This window comes from Dromiciops gliroides, chromosome 2, assembly GCF_019393635.1.
Source record: "Dromiciops gliroides isolate mDroGli1 chromosome 2, mDroGli1.pri, whole genome shotgun sequence".
NCBI classification, from domain to species: Eukaryota; Metazoa; Chordata; class Mammalia; order Microbiotheria; family Microbiotheriidae; genus Dromiciops; species Dromiciops gliroides.
Window position 1 is genome coordinate 519,968,629 of NC_057862.1, and position 24,913 is coordinate 519,993,541.

Here is a 24,913-nt window from a genome sequence, read left to right on the forward strand (position 1 = left end):
CTAAGAAAATAGCATATTGGGGCAGCTAGGTGGTGCAGTGGATGGAGCACCAGCCCTGGATTCAGGAGGACCTGAGTTCAAATCCGGCCTCATACTTGACACATACTAGCTGTGTGACCCTGGGCAGGTCACTTAACCCCCATTGCCCCGCAAAAAAAAAAAAGAAAAAAAAAGAAAATAGCATACTGATGCATGTCAAAAGTAGGAAAGATCAGAGGATCATTTTTTAGATGAAATAATATTTAAAAACTTCATGGTAGTTTTCCCAGAAGGAAAGTTCTGTGTTTGTTTGTTTGTTTATTTATTGATTTATGCCTAATTGAGAAGTTCTTATGTTATACACTGCTTATATAAACATCCTATAACTGTTTACTTCAAGAGAGCAGCAAAATATTCGATGCAAAACTTTGTGATAATGCTGGAGGGGTATGGGGAAATTTTAATTCGCTTTATATATTTTGCACACGAATAGCTTTTTTGTAAGTAAGAAAACAACATTGATAAATGTGATAAGAGTATGATGAAGATGACCTGGCTTTCTTTTCTAAATGTTAGATTATGGAGAGTCTTTTTTTTTTTTTTTTTGGTGGCGCAATGAGGGTTAAGTGACTTGCCCAGGGTCACACAGCTAGTAAGTGTCAAGTGTCTGAGGCCAGATTTGAACTCAGGTACTCCTGAATCCAGGGCCAGTGCTTTATCCACTGCGCCACCTAGCTGCCCCAGATTATGGAGAGTCTTGATGCCAGGATAAGGAATTTTTATTTTTTAATTGTAGGATAATGAAGTTGTTTTATAGAGGAGTAATGTTAATCCTTGTGGTCCGTTAGGAACAGGAAGGTGCTGACCTGGATTTCCATCAGTGGGAGTTCACTATACCAATGAAATAACAGGCCTACTGTCTTCTTTCCCTAATATTTAGTCTATTGATTGACACTAGAATCCTCTGTGTAGAAGAGGAACACATCACATATGCTACATGTGGTAGCCTAAGGATAGAGTGAGTGTCCTGCAGCTAGGAGGGGTTTACAGGAAGTGGAAACCTGATTTGTTTGTTTGCTTTCAGTGTATTTTGGCATCTTGTAGTTTATGTGTGTGCTATGTGACATCTGGCTTAGTTATCAGGACCATATTTTTTCATAGAAGGTATTTGATAGATTTATAGATTACATTATCTGGCTGTAATATAACAAATCCCCACAAAATTGACAAGAAGCTTTAAAAGATTCTTGCAAAAGACCTTTAGATTGAAGATAACACTAGTAGTTAGGGAACAGAAGGGAGCAAGAATATAACTGAATTGATACTAATAATAGTATGATCTCTTCCTTAGTCATATTAAAAAGGAAAAACAGTGATCAGACAAGGTCAGACAAGATGTTGGGGGAAAAATTTTTCAAAACTATAAAGCAAATTATTTGAAATATAAAATTATGATAATGTAAAATAGTGATATTGCTCATTAATAATAATCCTCATTCATATGTATGTTGTGGCTTAAAATATTTGCTAATGACAATATGACATGATTAGTAAAATGTTTAGAAACTAAGTTTTTGTTGTGGGGAAACAGCATAAATGTATTACCTATAAAAATTCTTGTACTTTCACACCTAAAGAAACATAATTTGGAGATATAATTTTCTAACCCCCCCCCCAAAATGAAAATCAAAATAATGCTCACAGTTTTTAGTGAGTGGAAAGATTTTTTGGTATCATTGATGAAATTAAAATTTCATTAAAAGTTTTCTACTTTTAGTCTATTTTATTTTTTATTTATACACACACACACACACACACACACACACACTGTTTTAATATAAAATTCACAAATAAATGTACACACAGTGGGAGTGTGTTTGCTCTAAATATTTTTGCTGATAGAGGAACATGATTTCAAAAGTTTGGTGATGACTACCTATACCAGAGAGAATCACAGGTTTAGCCCTGCCATCTCCCCTGACCCAAATCCAAAAAACAGAAACTCAAACGTTTTATCTTGCTGCCTTCTTTGTACATAGTACTCAATAACTGTTTGATGAATGAAAGATGATAAAAACTGAAGAAGAAAAAATATTAAGGAACATGAAGACTAAAAAGATTCCCTTTATTTGGCAATAAGATCATTAATGATTTGGGAAAGAACAATTTCATTAGAGTAGTAGAATCCGCATTGCAGGGGAATGAGGAGTAAGGAAATGGAAATTTCGAGAATACAGATTATACTTTTGAAAAGTTTGGTGTGGATAGCAGAGAAATGGCATGATCATTTGAGAACGTGGCACAATTAAAGAAATTGTTTTTAAGGATATTCAGAACTTTGACCATTTTTATAGGCAAAAGTCAAGCAATCAAGGTCGGGGAAACATGATTAAGAATAGACATTTAATGGAGAGCAAGGTCACAGAGGTAAGGAGGGCCTTCTCACTCTGGGACTGGAGAAAAGAGGAAAGGATGGCATAGAGCATTGAGAGAATTAGGGGAGAGGAAGTAAGAGATTTTCTCTCAGTTTTAAATCTGTCATCAATAAACCAGGAAGCAAGGTTATCCACTGAGATGGAGTGGTGTAGGGTTTGGGTCTTAAGGAGTGAAGACAAGATTGATATATTGATAAATTTCAAAGTCTTTAAGTGAAAAGACAGATATTTAAAACATTGAAGGCTGTATGACTGTTTGATATCTCTCTTACAGACTCGTCAAGTACTTGAGGAGTTGACAGAATTACCTGTTATGGTGGAACTTGCCAGTGACTTTCTGGATAGGAATACTCCTGTTTTTCGAGATGATGTTTGCTTTTTCATCAGTCAGTCAGGTACATTCTTTTAGAATTATAATGGGAATTTTTATGATTGAATTGTATTTGATACACATTGGAATACATTAAATGGTATCTTAGTGTCACTCTTAATGATTTTAGCATATTTGGGTGGTGGAAGATAGTGAAAGCTATAAAGGTTATTTCTAATGACATGACTAGTGTATATACTATTTTGTATAATACCTGATTGGTTTTAAAAAAATGATATGCTAGAAGGACGTAGCATCAAGAAGGAGCTAAATTTAAGATGATTCAGAAGGAAAAAAATGAAAATATTATATGATTTATAGTAATATATTATTTACCCCATGGGAATAATTTATTTTAGAATGAATAATAATAATTCAAGTTTACTTAAAACTCACTTAAAAATAAATGCATAAAAATTTTTTTGGAGTTTTATTCACTTTGTAGATGTGAATTATCATTATTTAATATCACAAAAATAATATATAAGCATATGTTTCTTACACTTCTTTTTAAAAACAGGAGAGACAGCAGATACATTAATGGGTCTTAGGTACTGTAAAGAGAGAGGAGCCTTAACAGTAGGAATTACAAATACTGTTGGCAGTTCCATATCACGAGAGACAGATTGTGGAGTTCATATTAATGCGGGTCCAGAGATTGGTGTGGCCAGCACAAAGGTAAATTGAATTGACTTTCTCATATGATCAAAATATTTTAGGAACAAATTGTGGTTTCTTAAAAGTTTAATGTGTGATTAACAAATAATATTTGGGGAACATATATAATGGCATAATAATAATTGTTTTGTAGTCTTAGAGGCAGTACTTAGGGACAAGTATAAGATTACAGGTTTTTAATTTAATTTTTTAAATTCAGTTTAGTAGATATTGTTTGTATTGTTCTATGTCTTGGAGATAACAAAAACAAAATAATCCCTATCCTGAAGGAGCTTGCATTCATCTAGGGATCAAGGAAGAGATAAGACACATCCACAGAAGCATAATATATAATATATAATGATATATAAGATGAGGGCAAAAGGGAGACCCAGACAAAATGCTCTAGGAATATTAGAAGGATAAAATGTTTTCAGGTGCAGTGGGTGAGGGAAGCCAGAACAAGAGATGGCAACTGAACTGAACCTTGAAAAAAAAAGAGGATTCTGACAGTGCATTTGAGGAGGGGAGTATACGTGTAGGCACAGGGGCACTATCTGTACAAATGTGCAGAGATATGGGAGACGGCATATGGAATTCAGGGAGCTACTAATAGTCCTGTTGAAATGGAACTTAAGAGTACCTAAGATAGGGGGAAAGGTAATAGTAATTAAGACTAGTCATGTAGATGGAGCTAGATTTTGGAGGGCCATAAATGTCAGAGCAAAAACTTTGTATTTTAGTTGCAGTAGAGGACTTCTGGAGGTTTTACAGTTGGGAAATTACATGGTTAGACCTGTGTTTTAAGAAGATTGTTTTTGCAGCTATATGAAGGATGAATTGGTTGGGGGAGAGACTATAGATGGTGAAACCAATTAGGAGGCTATTACAATATTCCAAATTAGTAGTGAACTAGAGTGATGATGGCCTTATGAGTTAAGAGGAGATGGATGGGAAATTTGTTGCAAAATTAGAATTAACAGGATTTGGCAGTTAATTGGATATTAAATAGTGGAGGAGAGGGAAGAGGCAAAGATGAATGGGAGATTTGGACCCTAGGTGACTGAAATGATGATTCTACCATTGACAGAAATGAACACGTTTAGAAGAAGAGTGGGTTTAGAGGGGACAAATGATAAATGACATTTTGGACATATTGACTTTGAAGTGCTAGTAGCATATGAAGGTGGAGATGTACAGTAGGCAGTGTGAGAAATAGGACTAGAGATTGTGAGAGATTTTGCTGCTAAATTATATGTGTATGCATATAGATAGTATGTATATGTGTTTCTGTACACGTGTATATATGTGTACACATACATGTGTATATACACACATACATACACATACATACAGATGAATTTGTTGTAGTAGAGAGATCACCAAAGAAGTTTTGAGAGACAAGAGGAGGGGCCAAGGTAGATCCTTGGATTATCTATGTCTAGTGAGCAAAAAATGGATGGAGCAAAGGAGATAGAAGAAACTGACTAGATAAGTAAGAGAATCAAGAGAGATCAATGTCATAGTAGGAAAGAGTATATAGGAAGAAGGTTTTGTCAGTGGTATTGAATGTTGATGTATAGAAATATATACTGAAAATATTGGTTAGTGCCCATTTCAGAGAATAATGCCCATACCTACCACATAGTATTTTGTGCATTGAGAACAAAACTATGAAAAAACAGCATAGACCATACAGTAAAAAATTTTCTAATTTAATTATGTGTGTGGGAGCAGACAGATAAGGTACACATAAATTTCTGTCTTAAGTATATTCCTTTCAGCTGCCCTAATACTGAGAAAGTTCTTATGAGTTAGAAGTATCATCTTCCCGTGTAGGAATGTAAACCGATTTACCTTTTAACATCCCTCATGATTTATTTTTCCTGTTTACCTTTTTATGCTTCTTTAGCGTCTTGTATTTGAAAATCAAATTTTCTATTCAGTTCAGGTCTTTTCATCACAAATGCCTGAAAGTCCTCTTTTTTCATTGAAGTCCCATTTTTTCTTCTGAAAGATTATACTCAGTTTTGCTGGGTAGGTGATTCTTGGTTGTAATCCCAGTTCCTTTGACCTCCGGAATATCATATTCCATTCCCTCTGTAGTAGAAGCTGCTAGATCTTGTGTTATATTGACTGTGGCTTCACAGTACTTGAATTGTTTCTTTCTAGCTGTTGGGAGCAGACATTTCTTAAGTGCCTCATGTGCCAGGCACTGTGCTAAGTCCTTTATAAATATCTCATTTGATCCTCAAAATAACTCTGAGGTAGGTGCTTTCATTTTATAGATGAGGAAACGGAGGCAAACAGAGCTTAAGCTGTCTAGGGTAAGACAGCTACTAAATAAGTACGTGAGGCCTAGTTTGAACTTGTCTTCCTGACTCTAGGCCCGGTGCTCTATCCACTATGCCCCATCTGCCTAATCATAAAACGAGTAAGCTCATACAGATTGATACAGTGGCACTATAGTAGAGTTGCTGTTTCATAAAATTCTTTCTGAACTGCAAGTTGCCAATAAAATGCAACAATTGGTCCCCTGTCATACATTGTTAATTAATGAGATGATTTGTAATTCAGGCTCTGATTAGAATGGAATAATGTGAGATAAAGTTACTAAGTTCACCATGCATTTATAATTAAAACCAATGTTGCATGGAAATACCACTATTCATCAAACAGTGGATAATTTTGTCTGTAGAGTCATATTTTATTCATGGGCTTGAGAAACTTGAGTCACCTGTCTGGGTCATAGCATTTAAAGCTAAAATGTCTTTTAAATGTCTTCAAGTGTCTTTTAGTATATCAACCTTATTTTATAAATGAGATAACTGAAGCCTTGTGAGGTTTTTCCTTGTCCAACACAAGTGGTAAATAGCAAAATTGGATTTGAATAAACATCCTCAGAATCCAAATTTTGTACTTCTTTCTAGTTCTTTTTCCTACTCTTTTGGTCATTGATTGCATTTACAACATGTTTAATAGTGATCCACCACATGTTTTTATTGCCTTTACATTGATTTTTTGTTTTATCATTCTGGAATATAAATTCCTAGACTAGGTGTCGTTAAAAAAACAATAATGTTTTGCAATCTTTTATTATTCATATAAGGATATTAGTGATCTGCACTGTGCATTTTATTCCAAATTGATCTGATGGGTTCTGCTTTGCTACTCAGAGACAAGGCCATACCTGGATGATCCTGCACCCTCCCTGGTTTGTCCTGTTCTAGTCTAGTACTGGTACTTTCTTCATGTTCTCTATACTCTTTCTTGTATTTTCTCTCATCTCTCAAACTCTGGTATCAGGAAGGAGTGAGTGAGATTACTTCCTATGCCTCAAATGGCGACTTCAGACTCTCCCTTTGTATTGCTAACCTTAGCCACCTCTCCTTGTAAATCCAAAAACCATTTTTTTTCTTTTTTTTTTTTTTTTTTTTTACCCAATCTAGATCCTTGTGACCTAGTTATCCTATATGCCCCTAGGCCACTCTCCTTTGTCAGTGCATTCAGTGCTTGATCATACTTATTCTATCCAAACTGATCTCTATTCCTTATACTAAGGTACTTAAGTCTTTATTTTGATTGGACTTAGAAAAGCGAAATGGACCATGGTGATTGTCTGGTTTAACTCCCTCTGTTTATAAATGGAGAAAGCTAAGGCTCAGAGATATGTTGGTCCTAATTTTAGTGGGCTGGATAGAGAATATGTTTTGAGACCTTTTACTGTTTAAGGAATTTTTATTAAAGCAAGAATTTTATAATTCAAATTTTGTTCCTTGTTCAGCTATCAATTCTGTTATCTAAAACAGTAGTGATATTCTGAGCATTTCCACATTGAGGCGCTTTAAAGGAAAGGAAGGTTATATAGCTAAAGACATTACAGATGAATAAAATAAATTATGTAAATGTGTATACATTTATAAGATCATGGAAATGGGTGAATAGGTTTTCTTGATGGAGGGTAGGGAGTGGTGAGAAAAATTAGCAGTACCATTAGGTTTAACATAGTAAGCAAATAAGAACAATAGAAGAATCTATTGCTATATTTAGTATTAAGCTCAGTGTTTTTGGTGGATTGTGGCATATTAACTAGGGATTCATGATCTTAGTTATAAATCTTGCCTTGTCACTCAGGGTAAATAAACCAAGCAATATATTTGGTAGTGGATGATGAGCGATATTGAATGTCAGAAATGTAATTTAGATTCAGAGAGGACCATAAGGACACTGTCATTAAAGTTTAACAAAAGATAGTTTTGAACTCATCAAGAGCAGTTAGTAGTTCTCTTTACTGTCTCCTTACTTTCCTGGGTATCAGTTTCCTATGAGGCATATTTGTACTTTCCTTTCTAATGTAAAGGTCATTCACCTTGTTAGAGAAAACAGAAGCAAAATAATATTAAGCATCTCTTACCTTCACTTTACATCAGTTATATCATCCTAGTCACTTAAAACAGTTTCCTCCCCTTTTTTAATTCACTTCTTTTCCCAACATAGCTTAGTTTTTCTTTTCTTGTTGTGGGGCATTTGGGGTTAAGTGACTTGCCCAGGGTCACACAGCTAGGGTTAAGTGTCTGAGGCCAGATTGAACACAGTCCGTCTGAATCCAGGGCCATTGCTCTATCCACTGCACCCCTAGCTGCCCTGCTTAGTTTTTCTTAATAGCCTTTGCTTTTTCTGAACTTAGTTCTCCTGACGTTGTACTTACAGGATTTGCCCATACAAAGGACAAGCAAGTCTGAATCTTTATATGTGTATGAGACTTTTTCCTTAGTAGATTTGGATCTTCTGAGGCAGAAGAGAGCATTTTCATATTCCATAGAATGAGAATGAAGATAATACAGGTCTCAACATACAAGAATTTTACCACTTATCTTGTAATATTATCTCTCTATGATAGAACATTGACAGCTTTATCTAACCTACCGCCTGAATGCTTATACCAGAGAATCCTGGACAGTCTCCCTGGAAAGGGATCATAAGTCCTAGAGTAGAAAACAAACACCTTGTGGGAACAGGTGGTACTTTTATTCATTTAAGAAAATTTATTTAATGCCTACTGTGTGCCAGATACTATGCTGAGTGCTTTATGATTTCCAGTTGAAGGGTGGGTCTTTAGAAGAAAGAGATGATGAAAAGTGAACAAATGGTTATTATGTCAAAGAAAAAAAATGACTTTTCTTTTGGGATCAAGAGTTAAGATATAAGGATGGTGGGATTTTAGCCAGCTATTGATTACATCTGATGAATACATAGAAGAATATAGCTTTCCAGAGTTCTACTGGTCTGATAAAGGTGGCTTTAACTGAAAAATATAGTAAGGGGAAAAGTACCCAGATATGGAACTGTTGAATTGAAGCATATGTTTTGTTCAAAAAGTGTCTCCTTCAACAAAGTGGCAAATTCTTTAGCTTGATATCAGTACTTTCCACAAGTTGACTAGTTTTTTGACTTTCTATTTAGAACTACATTCATTGAGTCATAATCTTGTCCTGCGTTTTCCTAGGCTTTTGATAAAATGCTATGTCCCATGTTTGGATTAGAAGCCCTCTATTTGTCTTAATATTTTTCCAGTCCTTGAAGACCCTGTCATATCTCCTTAGCCGGGAGAGAACTTTTCCTTCTTGAATCTCTTATTTTGAGAGTTTTGAAACTTTGAAAACTTGTTTTGCAGTTATCTTATTCTAATTTGTCTTATCTCTCCTAATAGTTAATAATAGTGTTTAAAGGTTAAAGCATTTTGCATACGTTATTTTGGGAGGCTAGGTGGCACAGTCGATACAGCACTGGGCCTGGAGTCAGGAAGACCTGAGTTCAAATATAGCTTTAGACCCTTTCTAACTGTGTGACCTGGGCAAGTCCTTAACTCTGTTTGCCACAGTTTCTTCATCTGTTGGATGAGCTGGAGAAGGAAAAGGTAAACCACTCCAGTATCTTTGCCAAGAAAATCCTAAATCAAGTCAGGAAGAGTCTGACATGATTGAATTGACTGAACAAAAACAACAATATATTATTTCATTTAAGTCTCACTATGCCCTACCAGTTAGGTTACAGATGGTGTAAACTCACATACATGAGGAAACTGAATGGCTTCTTTCTGGTCCTGCAGCTGGCAAATGTTAAAAGGCAGAATTTAAACCCAGACATCTCCTTACTTTATATCTCGTGCTTTTTCTGCTCTACTCATGGTCTCCCAAAGTTTCTGCTAGGTTGTCAGCTCTTAGAAGGCAAGTAATGTGTCTGAAATTCTCTTTATATCCCTAAACTATGGTGTAGTGCCTTGCATTAGGAGCTGCTCATAAATGGAAGTGGTGGAATACCGCTGTGGGTCAGGAAGGGGTCTTTTATAGAATTCCACAAACTGGAAATCACGTTTTTCTTTTTGGTGGAGGATCAAGAAATGAATGAATGGCAAACTTTTATTAAGCACTTAGAATGATAATAATAACTAACATTTATACAGTGCTTGCTCTGTGCCAACCACTGTGCCAAGTACTTTTATAGCTATTCTCTCATTTGATCCCAATAACAACCTTGGGAGACCGGTGCTATTGTCACCCCCATTTTATAAATGAAGAGATTGTGCTACACAGACATTAAGTGGCTTAATTGTCCAGGGTCACATGGCTAGTGTATGAGGCAGATTTGAACTTGGGTCTTTATGACACCAGGCCCCACTGTACTACTCAGCCCCTTTTCTTTTTTAAACAATTCATAATATATTGACAAAATTAGTTTTTAGTGAATGTTGTAAACATGACTAATTGTGAAAGCAAGGAATACTGTTATTTTAGTGGAGAAACTGAGTAATACTTTATTGGGGAAGGTTATGAAATTAGCTTGGTTTTTTTTCTTAAATATGTTTAAGAAAAAAAAACACCATGTTTTGATGTTAGTAGGCTAGTCTTTTAAGCTACAAGATATTCAGGACTAGAGGGAATATACTGGAAGGTAGGACTCAAGAAAGATGAAGTATATATAACATGCATACAAATATAATATTGTCAAAGCATTTCTACTTTAGTAGAGAAATTAAAATACAGACAGGTAAATGATTTGCAAACATCTTGAATAGGGAATAGCAACCAAACTCCTTTTCATTTCTTAGTTTACTACCCCACTATTACTGAGCCATGGACGATCTTATGTCAGGTTGAATAGGTATTTTTTTCCCTACCTTAAAAAAATTAACCTTTTCCAAATTGTTAAAATGCGATAGCAAATAATGTTCTCATTTTCTTTTATTTTAGGCTTATACAAGCCAATTGTATCTTTGGTGATGTTTGCCCTTATGATGTGTGATGATAGAATTTCAATGCAAGAAAGACGCAAAGAAATAGTGCTGGTTTGAAGGGGTTGCCTGGTAGGTATATTTTCATCTTCCATATTGTTTTCTAGAATGTTAAGTACAGGTGAAGTGTAATTTGTTTCTGAGAAGTTCTTTTAAACATTGGATAGTTAACTTATAGAAAAGTCCATAAAACTTTGCTGTACAGTAAAAGAAATCCCTCCTTCTCCAAGCCAAACCCAATAATTCAATGAATAAGACCTGATATTTTTAAGTGACTTTCTAATCTCATTGTGAATATACTTGTGCAGCTGTGTTACCTTTTTCTTAGATCTGATGTTTTTTTCTTTCTTTAATAGATTTGATAAAGGAAGTGCTGAGCATGGATGATGAAATTCAGAAACTGGCCATAGAACTTTATCACCAGAAATCAGTATTGATTATGGGACGTGGATATCACTATGCTACGTGCCTGGAAGGAGCCCTAGTAAGTAGTCTTCTTACTTATTTTGAAGTCAGTTTAATAATGAATATTAATCTGGAACCAGAGAATTTGAAAACTTGTCACAGTGCTTATACATATCTTGGTTTCTCTCAAGGAAGTACATAAGTGTTTAATGCAGAAGTATATTTTGAAGAAGAATATATTGTCATAAGATTGAGCTTTTTAAAAAGAGCAAAATGTGAACTTGCACATAATATACTTTGTTCTTTAAAATATACTAAGTGGAAGTAGAAGACATGAAAATAATTCACTTTTATGTCATCTTATGATTTGCAGAGCACTTTGCTTTGAGTCAGGTTTAGGTAGAAGTAATAACTCCCATTTACAAAGGAAGAAAGGGAAGCACAACTAGCCAGTGAAGATAAGACAGATTTGAACTTTGACTTTTAGATATACTTTCCACTATACCTCATTGTTTCATTGTGAGCCCCCAAAATTTAAAATCCAATTGGGAAGATAAAAAATGAAGCAAGTAGAGGAAAGTTATAAATTTATATAACAATAAGTACAAAGCAAAACAGGATGTTTTTCTTTCTTTCTTTCTTTCTTTTTCTTTTCTTTTCTTTTCTTTTCTTTTCTCTTCTCTTCTCTTCTCTTCTCTTCTCTTCTCTTCTCTTCTCTTCTCTTCTCTTCTCTTCTCTTCTCTTCTCTTCTCTTCTCTTCTCTTCTCTTCTCTTCTCTTCTCTTCTCTTCTTTTCTTTTCTTTTCTTTTTTTTGGTGAGGCAGTTGGGGTTAAGTGACTTGCCCAGGGTCACACAGCTAGTAAGTGTCAGGTATCTGAGGCTGGATTTGAACTCAGGTCCTCCTGAATCCAGGCCAGTGCTTTATCCACTGCGCCACCTAGCTGCCCTAACAGGATGTTTTTCAAACTCTGTTAAAAATTTTTAAAACTTTAAACTTCAGTAATTGAGGCTATAGTCAAAGAAATAAGGACTAATTTTTATGAGTGCTGAATTGTATTCTTGCTGCTGATATAGACTTCATTTCTTTTAGTGTTATGGCATGATGACACAGAAAATACTCGGCCAGGTACTCGAGGTGGAGAGAGAGAGAGTTTATTATGCGCAGGCCCAAAGAGGGGGGTCAGACTTCCAACAGTTGGCCCCGAGTCTTGTAGCCCACTTGGTTATATACAGAAAGAGTAGGCGTGGTATAGTGCATAGTCAGCAAGATGCATATAGGAGTATCAAATAGGGATGAGGTCAGTAGTCACCAAACAAAGGATGCATAGTGGCACCTAGTGGGTTAGTCATCTTTATAGGAAAGCAAGATACATAAGGATGATGTCAGTACAGAGGAGGCCTGTTGTTGCAGCTGGGATACCTCAAGGGCAGAGCTTGTCGGAGACAAACAAGGTCCAGAAAGCAGAGATTACCTTGTATGTTGAGATAACAAGGTCAGAGGCTATGCGTGGTTTTCCACATCATTAGGACATAATTACTCATCCATATAAGCTCTGGAATAAAAATTTCATGTTAGTTCAAACGTGTTGTACTGCCTCCCCCCTCCCCTGGCCCCAGGCTGACAGGTGTAATATTTGAACTTATAATCAAAGTGATTTATTATTATTATTATTATTTTTTTTTTAGTGAGGCAATTGGGGTTAAGTGACTTGCCCAGGGTCACACAGCTAGTACATGTTAAGTGTCTGAGGCCGGATTTGAACTCAGGTACTCCCGACTCCAGGGCCAGTGCTCTATCCACTGAACCACCTAGCTGCCTCAATCAATGGTGATTTTTAAGCCTGCAAACCTCCCCACCCCATTTTTATTATGTTAAAATTAATCTTTGGGGGGTATGTCAATCTCTTAAGGGTAGCCTATATTTGATTTGAAATTGCATGTTGCGTACAATTATGTAATTACTTTGTCTTGGACATGAATGAATTTTATTTTGAATACAATTTCTGGATATTTCTATCATGCCTACAACCTAAGTTATCCAAGTTTAAAAATTAATAGGAACATTCTTAAGACTTTTATGGTCTTGGAAAATGTGGAGTAATAGATACGTAGTAAGTAGTAAATAGTATTTGTTTGAGGTAGTGGAATTTCTTGTGCTGTACTTCATATAAGACACTTCATCACTCAACTAATTTTCACTGATTATCCCCCTGTGCCTACTACTCTCCTTCCTTACCTCTACTTCCTGACCCCCTTAGCTTCTTTCAAGTTTTAAGTACTCTCACCTTTTCCAAGAAGTCTTCTAGTTTCATTAATCTTAGTACCCTTGCCCACTGAGTTTAACTCCAATTTGTCTTGTATATATTTTGTTTCTACATAGTTGTTTGCATGTTATCTACTGAGCTCCTTGAGAGCAGAGACTATTAATTGCCTTACTTTGTATCCCCAGTATTTAGGTCTGTTAGCCATCTTTCTGCTTATGAAACTCTCTGGACCTTAGCACATATTGTTCTCTCTGACAACAGGAGTTGGGCCTGTACTTGAAACATTTTAAAATTTGTATGATTCACCAGAGTTCAAGTACCTGTTTCAAAGGTGATAGCCTTTGAAAGCTTAAGGTCACCTCCACACCAGGATGAGGCATCTATTAATCAGTTGATGCTATGAGATTTCTTTTTATTTAGAAATGGAGAGAGGAAAAACTGAATGAAGGGATTAATGTATCTGTTTCTTTTCCATTAGAAAATCAAAGAAATCACTTATATGCATTCAGAAGGTATCTTAGCTGGTGAATTAAAGCATGGCCCTTTGGCTTTGGTAGATAAATTAATGCCTGTCATCATGATCATCATGAGAGACAATACATATGCTAAGTGCCAGAATGCTCTACAACAAGTTGTTGCTCGACAGGTAAGTTGGATGCTATTGCACTGCATTGGTTTTTTAAAATTCACTTTGGAGATATAAGGTTTTGTATAATAAAACCTTATTAGAATTTAGTGATGTGTGATTTGTTCTTTGTGTGTGGACTTTTACCAATGTTGATCACCTCAATATCCTTGCCTTAATAGATAGTTTGAATCACCAAAGTAAGAAAAAAACATTATTTTGTGTCACTCTTATGAATAACTTCTCTAAATTTAACTAAGTTTGTCTTCTCTTGCTGTGCTTTATTCAAGACCTTTTTAGGGTAGGCTTGCTGGCATAACTTGTGTGTGTGTGTGTGTGGTGTGTGTGTGTGTGTGAGTGAGAGAGAGAGAGAGAGAGAGAGAGAGAGAGAGAGAGAGAGAGAGAGAGGGGCGATTGGGGTTAAGTGACTTGCCCAGGGTCACACAGCTCGTGTCAAGTGTCTAAGGCCCGGATTTGAACTCAGATTCTCCTGAATCCAGGGCTGGTGCTTTATCCACTGCGCCATCTAGCTGCCCCCATAACTTTTAAAAAACCAGTTATCTTTACATTGTGAAGCTGCCCTTTGGGGGGCAGCTAGGTGGCACCGTGGATAAAGCACTGGCCCTGGATTCAGGAGGACCTGAGTTCAAATTTGACCTCAGACACTTGACACTTACTAGCTGTGTGACCCTGGGCAAGTCACTTAACCCTCATTGCCCTGCAAAAAAAACCCTAAAAAACAAACAAACAAACCCTTGGAGGAGGACTTTAGTAGAAGATTTTAATGTCCTTACATTAATTTTTCAGTTGTACTTTATTATGGAAGAAAACTACTAGCTTAGACTTCAGTAAGTATTATTAGGGGAGTGTACATGGCTAATCTATTTGACTTTTATTTTCCTTAAGAAATAAATAAAGTTATTTATTTGGATCAGTTGCTATTCTGTGTAAGTACTCAGAGATACCACATTGGTCTAAATATAGGCTTCACTTTCCCCTTATATCTGGTTTGTATAAAAACCTCATTGGTAATGTATAATTGCACAGTCCTAGAAGCTACTTCTTTCTTCCACTTTCCCCTTTTTAAAAGAGTTTATATTTTGTATGGAAGCTGGTGTTCTTGAGATCCTTATTTAGAATAGCAGAGGTGGCTTTGTGGGAATAAGTCACAAATGGAAGGGGAGGCAAAGGTGTTCATTCTTATGGAGAATTTCCATGCTTTTCAACTGAATGTGGGGATGCTCTGTCAATAAAATAAGAAAAAAGGGTTGAAGAAGGGAAGAAGAAACCTGAGAATAGTCTGTCTTTGTTAGCATTCTTGGCTAGCTTGGCTATGAAGAGTCTGCTGAAATTCTGTAGGCCAAATACTCCCTGCCTACAAAACTGTGTAGTGATGGAGAACTTTCTTTTCAGTTAATACTTGCCACTCTTGCCTAGAGTTAGTCCTCAGAGAGCCTGAATCCTGGCCTAAGATGGCAAAGGGGAGGAAGTTTGCATTTGTTCTTAGTTCTAAGGTGCCTGTCAAGCCTTAGTTGGGGATGGTGGGGAGGATGCTATGGTACAGCAAGAGATGGCTGAAAATCAGAGGGAGAGGCATTGCCATCTGAGGGAAGATAGAACCGGTAAAACAATCCTTTTTTGAATATACCAAAGATGGAGATGTCAAGAGGCAGTTTGTCCCACATAGCACAGTTTTTTTAATACTTAATTTTGTGTAATTTATTTTTCTTTGCATGGCCGCTTTACACACACACACACACACACACACACACACACACACACACACATACACACACACATACATATGTATATGTATGTGTGTATACATATGAAGATATGTGTATATATGTATATTTTTACTTTTAGAGAGATTTTATTTTAGGATTTACTTATATTTGAAAGAATATATTTAACCAAATATACTACTATGAAATAATGTAAAAAATCATTGGCCACAGCTAATCACTAGTTGGACAGCTAGATGACTCTGGATAGCCTGGGCCTGGAATCAAGAAGACCTGAATTCAAATATGGCCGCAGTTATGTGATCCTGGACAAATCACTCAATCTCTGTTTGCCTTAATCCTTTGGAGAAGGAAATGACAAACCACTTCAGTGTCTTTGCCAAGAAAACCCTATGGACAGCATGGTTCATACAGTCACAAAGAGTTGGAAAAAACTGAATGACCAAACCAACAACAATAACAACAAATTGCTAGTTAGATGAATCTGTTTTCCTGGTCTTTTTTTTCCAGTGTTACGGTTGATATCTTTTTGGTTAAATCTTTTTTTTTAAGGGACGACCTGTAGTTATATGTGACAAAGAAGACACCGAGACCATCAAGAACACTAAGAGGACAATCAAGGTTCCCCATTCAGTGGACTGCCTGCAAGGCATTCTCAGTGTTATTCCTTTGCAACTACTGGCTTTCCACCTTGCTGTTCTGAGAGGATATGATGTGAGTGGTCAATCACTACAGATTGTTTGTATGTTTTGTTTCTTGTTTGCTTGATTGCTTTTTAAATTTTAGATTGGACCTCCAGGGTACTGAGAGGGTCAGTGTCTTGCCCAAGACCACACGCAGCCAGTTTCTTTCAGAGGTGGAACTGAATCAGGTCTTCGTAATAAATTTTCATAAGCTTTTCATATAGCAAAAGCATTTATGGATTGATATTTTACTTGTTTTCCCATCATTAGGAGGCTGTAACTAGTGATGAATTCTTTACCCATAGCAACTCTTGAAACAAAGAAAAAATACAAATAGCTTTTGGTCCTATGTTGTCTTCTTCCACTTGCAGTGATGGTGACAGAATGGCAGGAAAAGAGGGTAGAGGATTCAAAGAATCACTCGGTTTTTAGACCAACTTGTAGACTTTAACTTGGGTCTTAGAACTTACTCTAAATGGGATGAGATCCATTCCAGTTGGAGCTTGCAGTGGACACAGTACAGGAGGAAATGATTGCCATCAATCTGTATATTCTCTATATTTTATCAAGAAAAAATATAATCAGGAAATCGCGAGTTCTTTTAATGACTCATAGTTTCTCCCAGAACCCAAGGCAGCCCATCTTTTTTACTGGCAATATTCTAATAGTACTGGTTCTGCTAGCTGTGAAACATGGTATGTAGCAAGATTTAAACTCAGGTCCTCCTGAATCCAGGGCCAGTGCTTTATCCACTGACATCACCTAGCTGCCCCTCACAGTAATTATGTTAATATTTCAATTTATCTTGGGCAGCTAGGTGGCGCAGTGATAAAACACTGGCCCTGGATTCAGGAGGACCTGAGTTCAAATCCAGCCTCAGACACTTGACACTTACTAGCTGTATGACCCTGGGCAAGTCACTTAACCCTCATTGCCCCGCAAAAAAACCCCAAAAAAAACCCAAACCAGAAAGAAATATTTCAATTTATCTTGCCTTGATTGGGCATGTGGGATTTAGGATAAAATTATATATTTCTGATTGTCTGTAAGAGTTTGTATAATTTCTAATGAATAAATATAAATTTTATTTTAATGTAAGGAACACGTGGTATAGAAATAGAGGCAGTTTCTAGGACCTTTACTGAAAGATTTTTGAGGGTATTGTTAAAAAATGAAAAAAATAACCTTTAAAAAATAACTTGTAATTTTTGTTTTATTTTACCTTCTTTCTCTATAGGTTGATTTCCCAAGAAATCTGGCCAGATCTGTTACTGTGGAAATAAAGGTATATCTGAAATAGTGGAGAAGAGAACAGTGCAAGAAACTTTTTTGTATCAAATAACTTGATTTTAAAAATCATCCCCTTCTAGCCTTATTTCATTAAATCTAGATTTATCAACTATTATTAGTTTTTCCACTTAATTAGTGGGGGTTTTTTTTGGTGAAAATTATTTTATATTTTTCCAACATGTATTTTTTGTTGGTTTTGAATAATGAAATCTCTGTCAGGAAGAGGTCTTAAACTACCATTTTTCTTTAAAGATTGTTATGGTTTAAGTTTTGGGCCTATGATAGAGGGGTTTTATTTTATAAGTAGTAAGTTTTTCCTGTGCCATGCTTTATTCAGTCAGACAAATGATATAGTGCATTTTATTGAATTATCCAAAGCCAGTGTTGATATGTGCCAATACCTGGAAACTACATTCAGACTTTCCTTAAATGAGATATAAAGATGCATAGCTTTGATGTATTTTTGAAACTTGTTTTGTTTTAATTTCTAAAACTTGCAAACTGGAAATTTTTGTTGACTATAAATTTTTATTAGTATTTAACCCTTTAACTTCCCAAAAATGTTGCCTATTGTAAATCTATAGGTAGTAAGAGAATTTAGGAGGAAATTATTTATTAGGACATCAGTTTTTCTAACTCAAACAGAACACATTTGAATAATTCAAATAACTTGTAGAACTTTTCATAGTGCAGCTCTAAAATCTCAGCTGCTTTTGTTGGTTAACCTATAGAAAATCTAGAATACAGTGGTATTTTCATTGAAATTCAATACAAACATACTGAGGATGTTCTTCCTTTGTCTATCCGACTAAATAGAGCTGTTTTAAATTTTTGTGGTACTAATGTCTTGTATTCATGGCAATTGAATTACTTATTTAACTTGCTCTTGAAAACACAGACTAGGGATGCTATAAAATGCTTTCAAACCTTATCAATACTGGTGTGTCTAATTTGGAGCCTCTTAACCACAAGAGCATGAAACTTCCACCAATACTAACATCTTTTGCTAGCCCTTTGAAGAGTCTCATGCAATAACAGCTACACTTGAGTGCTTAGTTATATCAAACTCTTATAGTTCCTTGGTGCCAGTTTGTCAGCTCATGGGTAAAGAGGGACTGTGGTTCCTTTAATTATGATTTGACATCATCTGGAAGTACACTTGAGGAGGCTTGACTCAACAAAGCTGTACACATTTATGTTTACATATGTAAAGAATTTGTTTACATTGCCTCATATTCATTATTTCTTGGACTTTGTGTTTTCTGTATCTGTTTCCCAGGAGATAAATTTATAATGAAGGAGATATAGATAATTTTACAGTGTCTTCAACTGCTTCAATGCCAGAAATGGAAACTGCTGAAAAATTCATTTCAATTTCACCAAACATTTTTAGCATTTATTTTGCACCAGAAAGACCTTGTATTAAATGTTGGGGGGTCACAGTTTAAAAAATGAAAGCCCTTGTTCAAGGGAACTTAAAATCTAGTGGGGTGGGTGGAAATTGAATAGGGCTAAAGGCTGAACTAGTGAATTCATTGGTTTCAACCTCCCCCCCCCCCCCAAAAAAAAAGGATGCTTATTCTGCCTATGTAGGTTGGCACTTTTTTCTGCACCTTAGAGGCTTTGCTTTCTTTTTTTTTTTAATTTAAAAATTTTTTTATGTTTAGAATTTTATTTTCCAAATTACATGTAAAAACAAATTTTGACATCAATTGTTTTAAAACTTTGTGTTCCTACTTCTCTTCCTCCCTCCCTTCCTGCCCTCACACTCCAAAAACTCAAGCAATTCAATATAAGTTATACAGGGTAGTCATGGTAAAACATTTCCACATTAGCTAGATTGTGAGAGAAAACAGATAAAAACAAAACTTCAGATTAAGGAATTGTCAAAAAAAATGTGTTTCAATCTGTTTTCAGATACCATCAGTTCTTTCTCTGTAGATGGATTTGCAATTTTCACAAGTCCTTCAGAGTTGTATTGATCATTGCCTTGCTGAAAATAACCCATGCTTCCCAGCAGATCATCTTACACTATTGCTGTTATTTTGTATGCAGTACATTTCTCTCTGCTTCAGTTCATGTAGGTCTTTCCAGGTTTTTCTGATAGCATCCTGCTCATCATACTTTATATAGTAACCTGTAAACTTGACAATTTTCTTCACACTAGCCCAGCAGAATAGGTACCATATGTTTTGCCATTGTAGTCCATCATCATTTCCCTCCATCCTATTCCCCTTCCCATGATATTTACTCTATATTCTTTCTTCTTTTACTCTATTTGTCCTGCAAGGTGTTTTGCTTCTGACTGCCCTCTCCCCTGCTCCGCCTTCCCCTCTTTCAACCCTTCCCTCCTTATCCCTCTTCCCCTCATACTTTCCTGTAGGTTAAACAAATTACTCCTCCCAATTGGGTGTGTATGTTATTCCCTCCTTGAGCCCACTCTGATGAGGTTAAAGTCTTTGAGCCAATTCTGTGTTCTAAATTTTTCTTCTTTCCCTTCCTCCTCAACTCTCCCTGTGAAATCTGCAGTTCAATATAAGTCATACATGTGCTGTTTATGCAGAACATATTTACCTTTCTTGAAAGTATTTTGCTTTTTATTGTTCCCTTCCCCTCTCTTCCCCCCATCCCCCCATCTCCTTCCCCTCCCACTTTTCCTCAGGGAAAAAAAAAACATTACTATACCCAACTTGAGTATGTATGTTATTCCCTCTTTGAGCCATTTCCGATGATAGAAGGTTCACTCATTTCCCCACTCCTTCCCCCTCTTCCCTTCCCCTCATAAGCTTTTTTCTTGTTTCTTTCATGTGAGCTACCTCTCCCCAGTCCACCTCTCCCCTTCCCCCGTCCCCCTCCCCAGTCTATTCTTCCTATCCCTCAACCCTATTTTAAAGATGTCGTCATGGGTTATGCTAGGTGGCCACAGTGGACAAAGCACCAGCCCTGGACCCCAGGAGGCCCTGAGCCCAAATTTGGCCCCAGACATAAGACACCCCACCCTGCTTTCCCCACAAAGAACAAGAATAAACAAAAAATAAATGGTTTACCAGATACCATCCCTTCATATTCAGTTCAGATCTGTGTCCTCTAAGTGTATTATTCCTTTAAACTACCCTAATTACTGCAGAAAGTTCTGATGAGTTTCAAAGTATTATCTTCCCATGTAGAAATATAACTGTTTAATCTTTTAATATCCCTCATGATTTGTTTTTTCCTATTTACCTTTTTATGCTTCTCTAGGATTTTGTATTTGAAAGTCAAATTTCCTATTCAGTTCAGGTCTTTTCATCACAATTGCCTGAAGTCCCATTTTTTTCCTCTGAAAGATTATAATCTCTTTTGCTGGGTAGGTGATTCTTGTTTGTAATACCTTGTTCCTTTGCCTTCTGGAATATCATATTCCATTGGTCCTTTAATGTAGATGCTGCTAGATCTCGTTTTAAATCCTTATTGAGCCCACAGTATTTGATTTCCTTTTTTCTAGCTGCTGCATATTTTCTCCTTGACCTGGGAGTTTTGGAATTTGGCTATAATATTCCTGGAGGTTTTCCTTTTGGGATCTCTTTCAGGAGGTGATCAGTAGATTCTTTCCACTTCTATTTTAGCTTCTGTTTCTAGAATATCAGGGCAATTTTCCCTGACAATCTCTTGGAAGATGCTGTCTAAACTCTTATTTTGGTCATGGTTTTCAGGTAGTCCAGTGATTTTCAAATTATCTTTCCTGCATCTATTTTCTAGCTCAACTGTTTTTGCATGGGAGATAGTTCATATTGCCCTCTATTTTTTTATTCATTTGGATTTGCTTAATTGTGTCTTGGTTTCTCATAAAGTCACTAGCTTCCATTTGTTCATCCTAATTCTTAGGCAATAATTTTCTTCAGAGAGCTTTTGTATCTCCTTTTCCATTGGCTTTTCAAGCTGTGACTTTTTCTCATTCTCCTGCATCATTTCTCTCATTTCTCTTTCCATTCTTTCCTCCACCTCTCTAAATCTTCCTTCTATTTTCCTACTTCTCTTCAAAGTCCCTTTTAAGCACTTCCATGGCCTGAGACCAATTCATATTTTTCTTGGAAACTTTGGATGTAGTGGCCCTGGGTTGTTGTCCTCTCTGAGGGTGTACCTCGATCTTCCTTGCTGCTGAAGAAACTTTCTATAGTTCTCAACTTTCTTTGCTTGCTCATCTTGCCATCCTTTACTTTTTTTTTTTTTTAAGTGAGGCAATTGGGGGTTAAGTGAGTTGCCCAGGGTCACACAGCTAGTAAGGGTTAAGCGTCTGAGGCTGGATTTGAACTCAGGTACTCCTGACTTCCGGGCCGGTGCTCCTATTCACTGCGCCACCTAGCTGCCCCATTCTTTTACTTTTAACTCCCTCTTACAGTGGTGCCCTATTTCCAAATTACACTTTCTCAGGATTTAGAGGGTCCCAGATGTTTCGGTTTGAGGGAGGGCAGGTATTTTCTTACTCCTGCCCTTTTCTCTGGTCCTGAAGATAACCTCAAGCCAACTTGCTAATTAACCAGCCAGGAGAACTTTGTGTGCTGTGGTTCTTAGCTTTGATGAGCCTGTTCCCCTCCCCAACCTGGGCCTCCCGCTGCTCAAGTTTCTTCCTGGTTCTTTGCTGGGATGGGACAGCTGAACTCCTCCCTTGGTCCCACAGACAACCCTGCACTTTCCCCTTGGCAGCCATTCAGCCCTCTCACCGGACTGCAAGCTCAGTTCCGAAGATGACAGGAGGCTTTGCTTTCTAAGACTCTACAAATTAGACTCCAACTTGAGAGATTCAGGCTGGAAGGGAAAACGTGAAGTTGGGAACATCATTTGCAGGCAAAGGTAACTATTGAGGGATTATATTTAGAGGGTTGTGAAGTGAAAGAGGGCAGGATGAAATTAGGAATAGAGGAAGTTTTGATTTGACTGGAAAAAGGAATAGTATTAAGGGAGTTGTATGGAATAAGATTTGGCTGGGGGTAAATTGGAGCTAGATTGTGGAGGCTAGGCTGCAGAGTTTATAGCTAATTTTGTAGCAGTGAGGAGACTCAGAAGAGGCTTTTTTTTGGTCATGGAAGAAATGTGATCAGACTGTACATTAGGAAGATAACTTTGGCAGCTGTATTTAAGAAGAAATTTGAAAGAGGACTTGACACTGGAGTCCGTAGGGAGATAATGAAAGCCTGAACTAAGGCAGTAAGAATATAAAGACAGGGGAATGAATATATGACATGAGGTCTGTATAACATACATTTTTACACCTAATTTAGTTAAATGAATTGAGCATAGTAGATCTCACACTCTTTGAGTTCAGTGACTTCATGGTTTGAAAGTAAGTTTATTAACAATTACTTCTGCATTTGTATTCCCAGCCTTAGTACAATGCTTGTTGATTGATTATGTTGGAATAGATTTTAAATTAGTATTGGGAAGGGGAAGAATATCTCTTATGTGGTTTGGTAATTCTCTTTTTTTCAGTGTTTTGTCCAGTTTAGCTTGTTAAAGTGAACTATTCAGGAAATTAAGGAAATTCAGTTTTCTCCTCTGGAATACTTGTTGCTCTTTTATTAATGTTTATGGTTGAAAAACTAGGAAATTTAGGAATTTCAACTTTTACCAGAGTTGAAACTGGTTTGTCTTTGTGTTACCAGGGATTGGTCTAAATGTTGAGATTATTAGCAGTTCTGATGGTCTTCAATAAAACCAAGAAATTTCAGCCTTTGTTAATGACATTGGCATCTGGGGAAAGAGTTGATGTGAATAGAAAAATAGATAGTTCTTTTATGCATTGGATTTGGAGAAACCCATATTGATTAGGTTCAGGGCTCCTTCCCAGTCATAAATATATGTAATTTCATTAAAAGCTTTACATACAATTTGTTTTTTAAAACCTTTTGGTGGACTGATATTTTGATAAATGATTTCACAATGTGTGGACTTGTAGCATGTCTTCGATTCTTAATTTTACTAAGGAGTCTGGATAAGTTATAACAAAGTCATTATTTATGGAATAAGATACACAATTCATATTAGGTTCACTTGGAAGTCAGATGACAAAATAGAAATTTGGAAAAAAAATTTGTTCTTGAACTTCTATAAAGCCCCAGAGAAGGTGAATTGTCCCTAATCACTATAGTTTTTATTTACTGAGAATTTAATTGATTTAATTGGTGAACACTAAGGTATATGTTAATAAGACACATTTATATAGTACTTTAATATTTACAAAGTGAGGTTCATAGTAGAAAAGTTGAAATCAGTTGGTGCAAGGCACAATATAAGTTGATAAGGAGGGACCTCATTAATGAGCTCTGTATACATGTGGTTGTCCTTGTAAGCTTATTTGAATAATATTCAAGTACTTGGAATTTTTTTTTGGTTAAACAAGAGAGGAGAGATGTTTTAGAGTTGCATTATGAAAAGGATTTATTCTCAGGTGAAGTCAAGATAGCAGAGTGAAAGATCACAACTGATAAATTTCTCTCAAAACATCTCCAAAGTGACCACAGAAATTACTAAACAGAATTGTGAATGTGGACAGTGTGGGTGGGAGCTGGCCAGAAGTGCAGTATAGATAGAAGTGGAGCAAGGGAAGTGGCAATGAGCTATGTGGCATCAGCAGTGCCAGAGACAGTAAAGGGTTAAACTGACTGACTGAAACCTTGGTCAGGAAGAGATTCCAGGGAACCCTTGTATTAGCACCAGGCATAAGCTCAGGGGCCATTTGGCAGCTCTGTTGCTCCATTCTAGGTTGTAGTTACAAGTAAGCGAATGAGGGAGTACCTGTGTAAGGACCAGGGCACAGATCAAGAGGGCAGTGACCATAGCAGTCTGCATCAAACCCCATTCTAGAAGCCACCAAAAACCTATAAACTCCAGATCAAGCTGTAAAAGCAAAGTTCAAGGCCAGTCATTTTCTCTAGAGGTGAGCAAAGCCAACTCCAACATAATGCTCAAAGTTGAGAAAGAGGCTGGAAAAAATGAATAAACGATAAAAAAGGAAACTGATCATAAGAAGTTAGGTGACAGGGAAGTTCAAGACACAAACTCAGAAGAAAACAATTTGAAAACATCTACAATCAAAGCTTCAAAGAAAAAAGCTAAAAAGAGGGAAAAAAGATTTTAAGAAAAGGCTTTATTAATTAAAATATAGTCATAGTTTTTAAAAGTAGGGTGGAATT

At 36.4% G+C, this 24,913-nt stretch overlaps 1 protein-coding gene across 1 annotated transcript in view; it reads left to right on the forward strand.

Annotated features, from left to right (window-relative positions):
* GFPT1 (glutamine--fructose-6-phosphate transaminase 1) overlaps positions 1 to 19,474 on the forward strand; it is a 65,809-nt gene extending 46,335 nt beyond the window's left edge. Inside the window, 9 exon segments of the mRNA XM_043988057.1 lie at positions 2,689 to 2,809; positions 3,305 to 3,462; positions 10,692 to 10,704; positions 10,707 to 10,781; positions 10,784 to 10,804; positions 11,089 to 11,216; positions 13,880 to 14,047; positions 16,324 to 16,485; positions 17,692 to 19,474. Of these exon segments, the coding sequence (XP_043843992.1) occupies positions 2,689 to 2,809; positions 3,305 to 3,462; positions 10,692 to 10,704; positions 10,707 to 10,781; positions 10,784 to 10,804; positions 11,089 to 11,216; positions 13,880 to 14,047; positions 16,324 to 16,485; positions 17,692 to 17,754 (909 nt within the window). The 3' untranslated portion in view covers positions 17,755 to 19,474.
* The last annotated feature ends 5,439 nt before the right edge of the window (positions 19,475 to 24,913 follow it).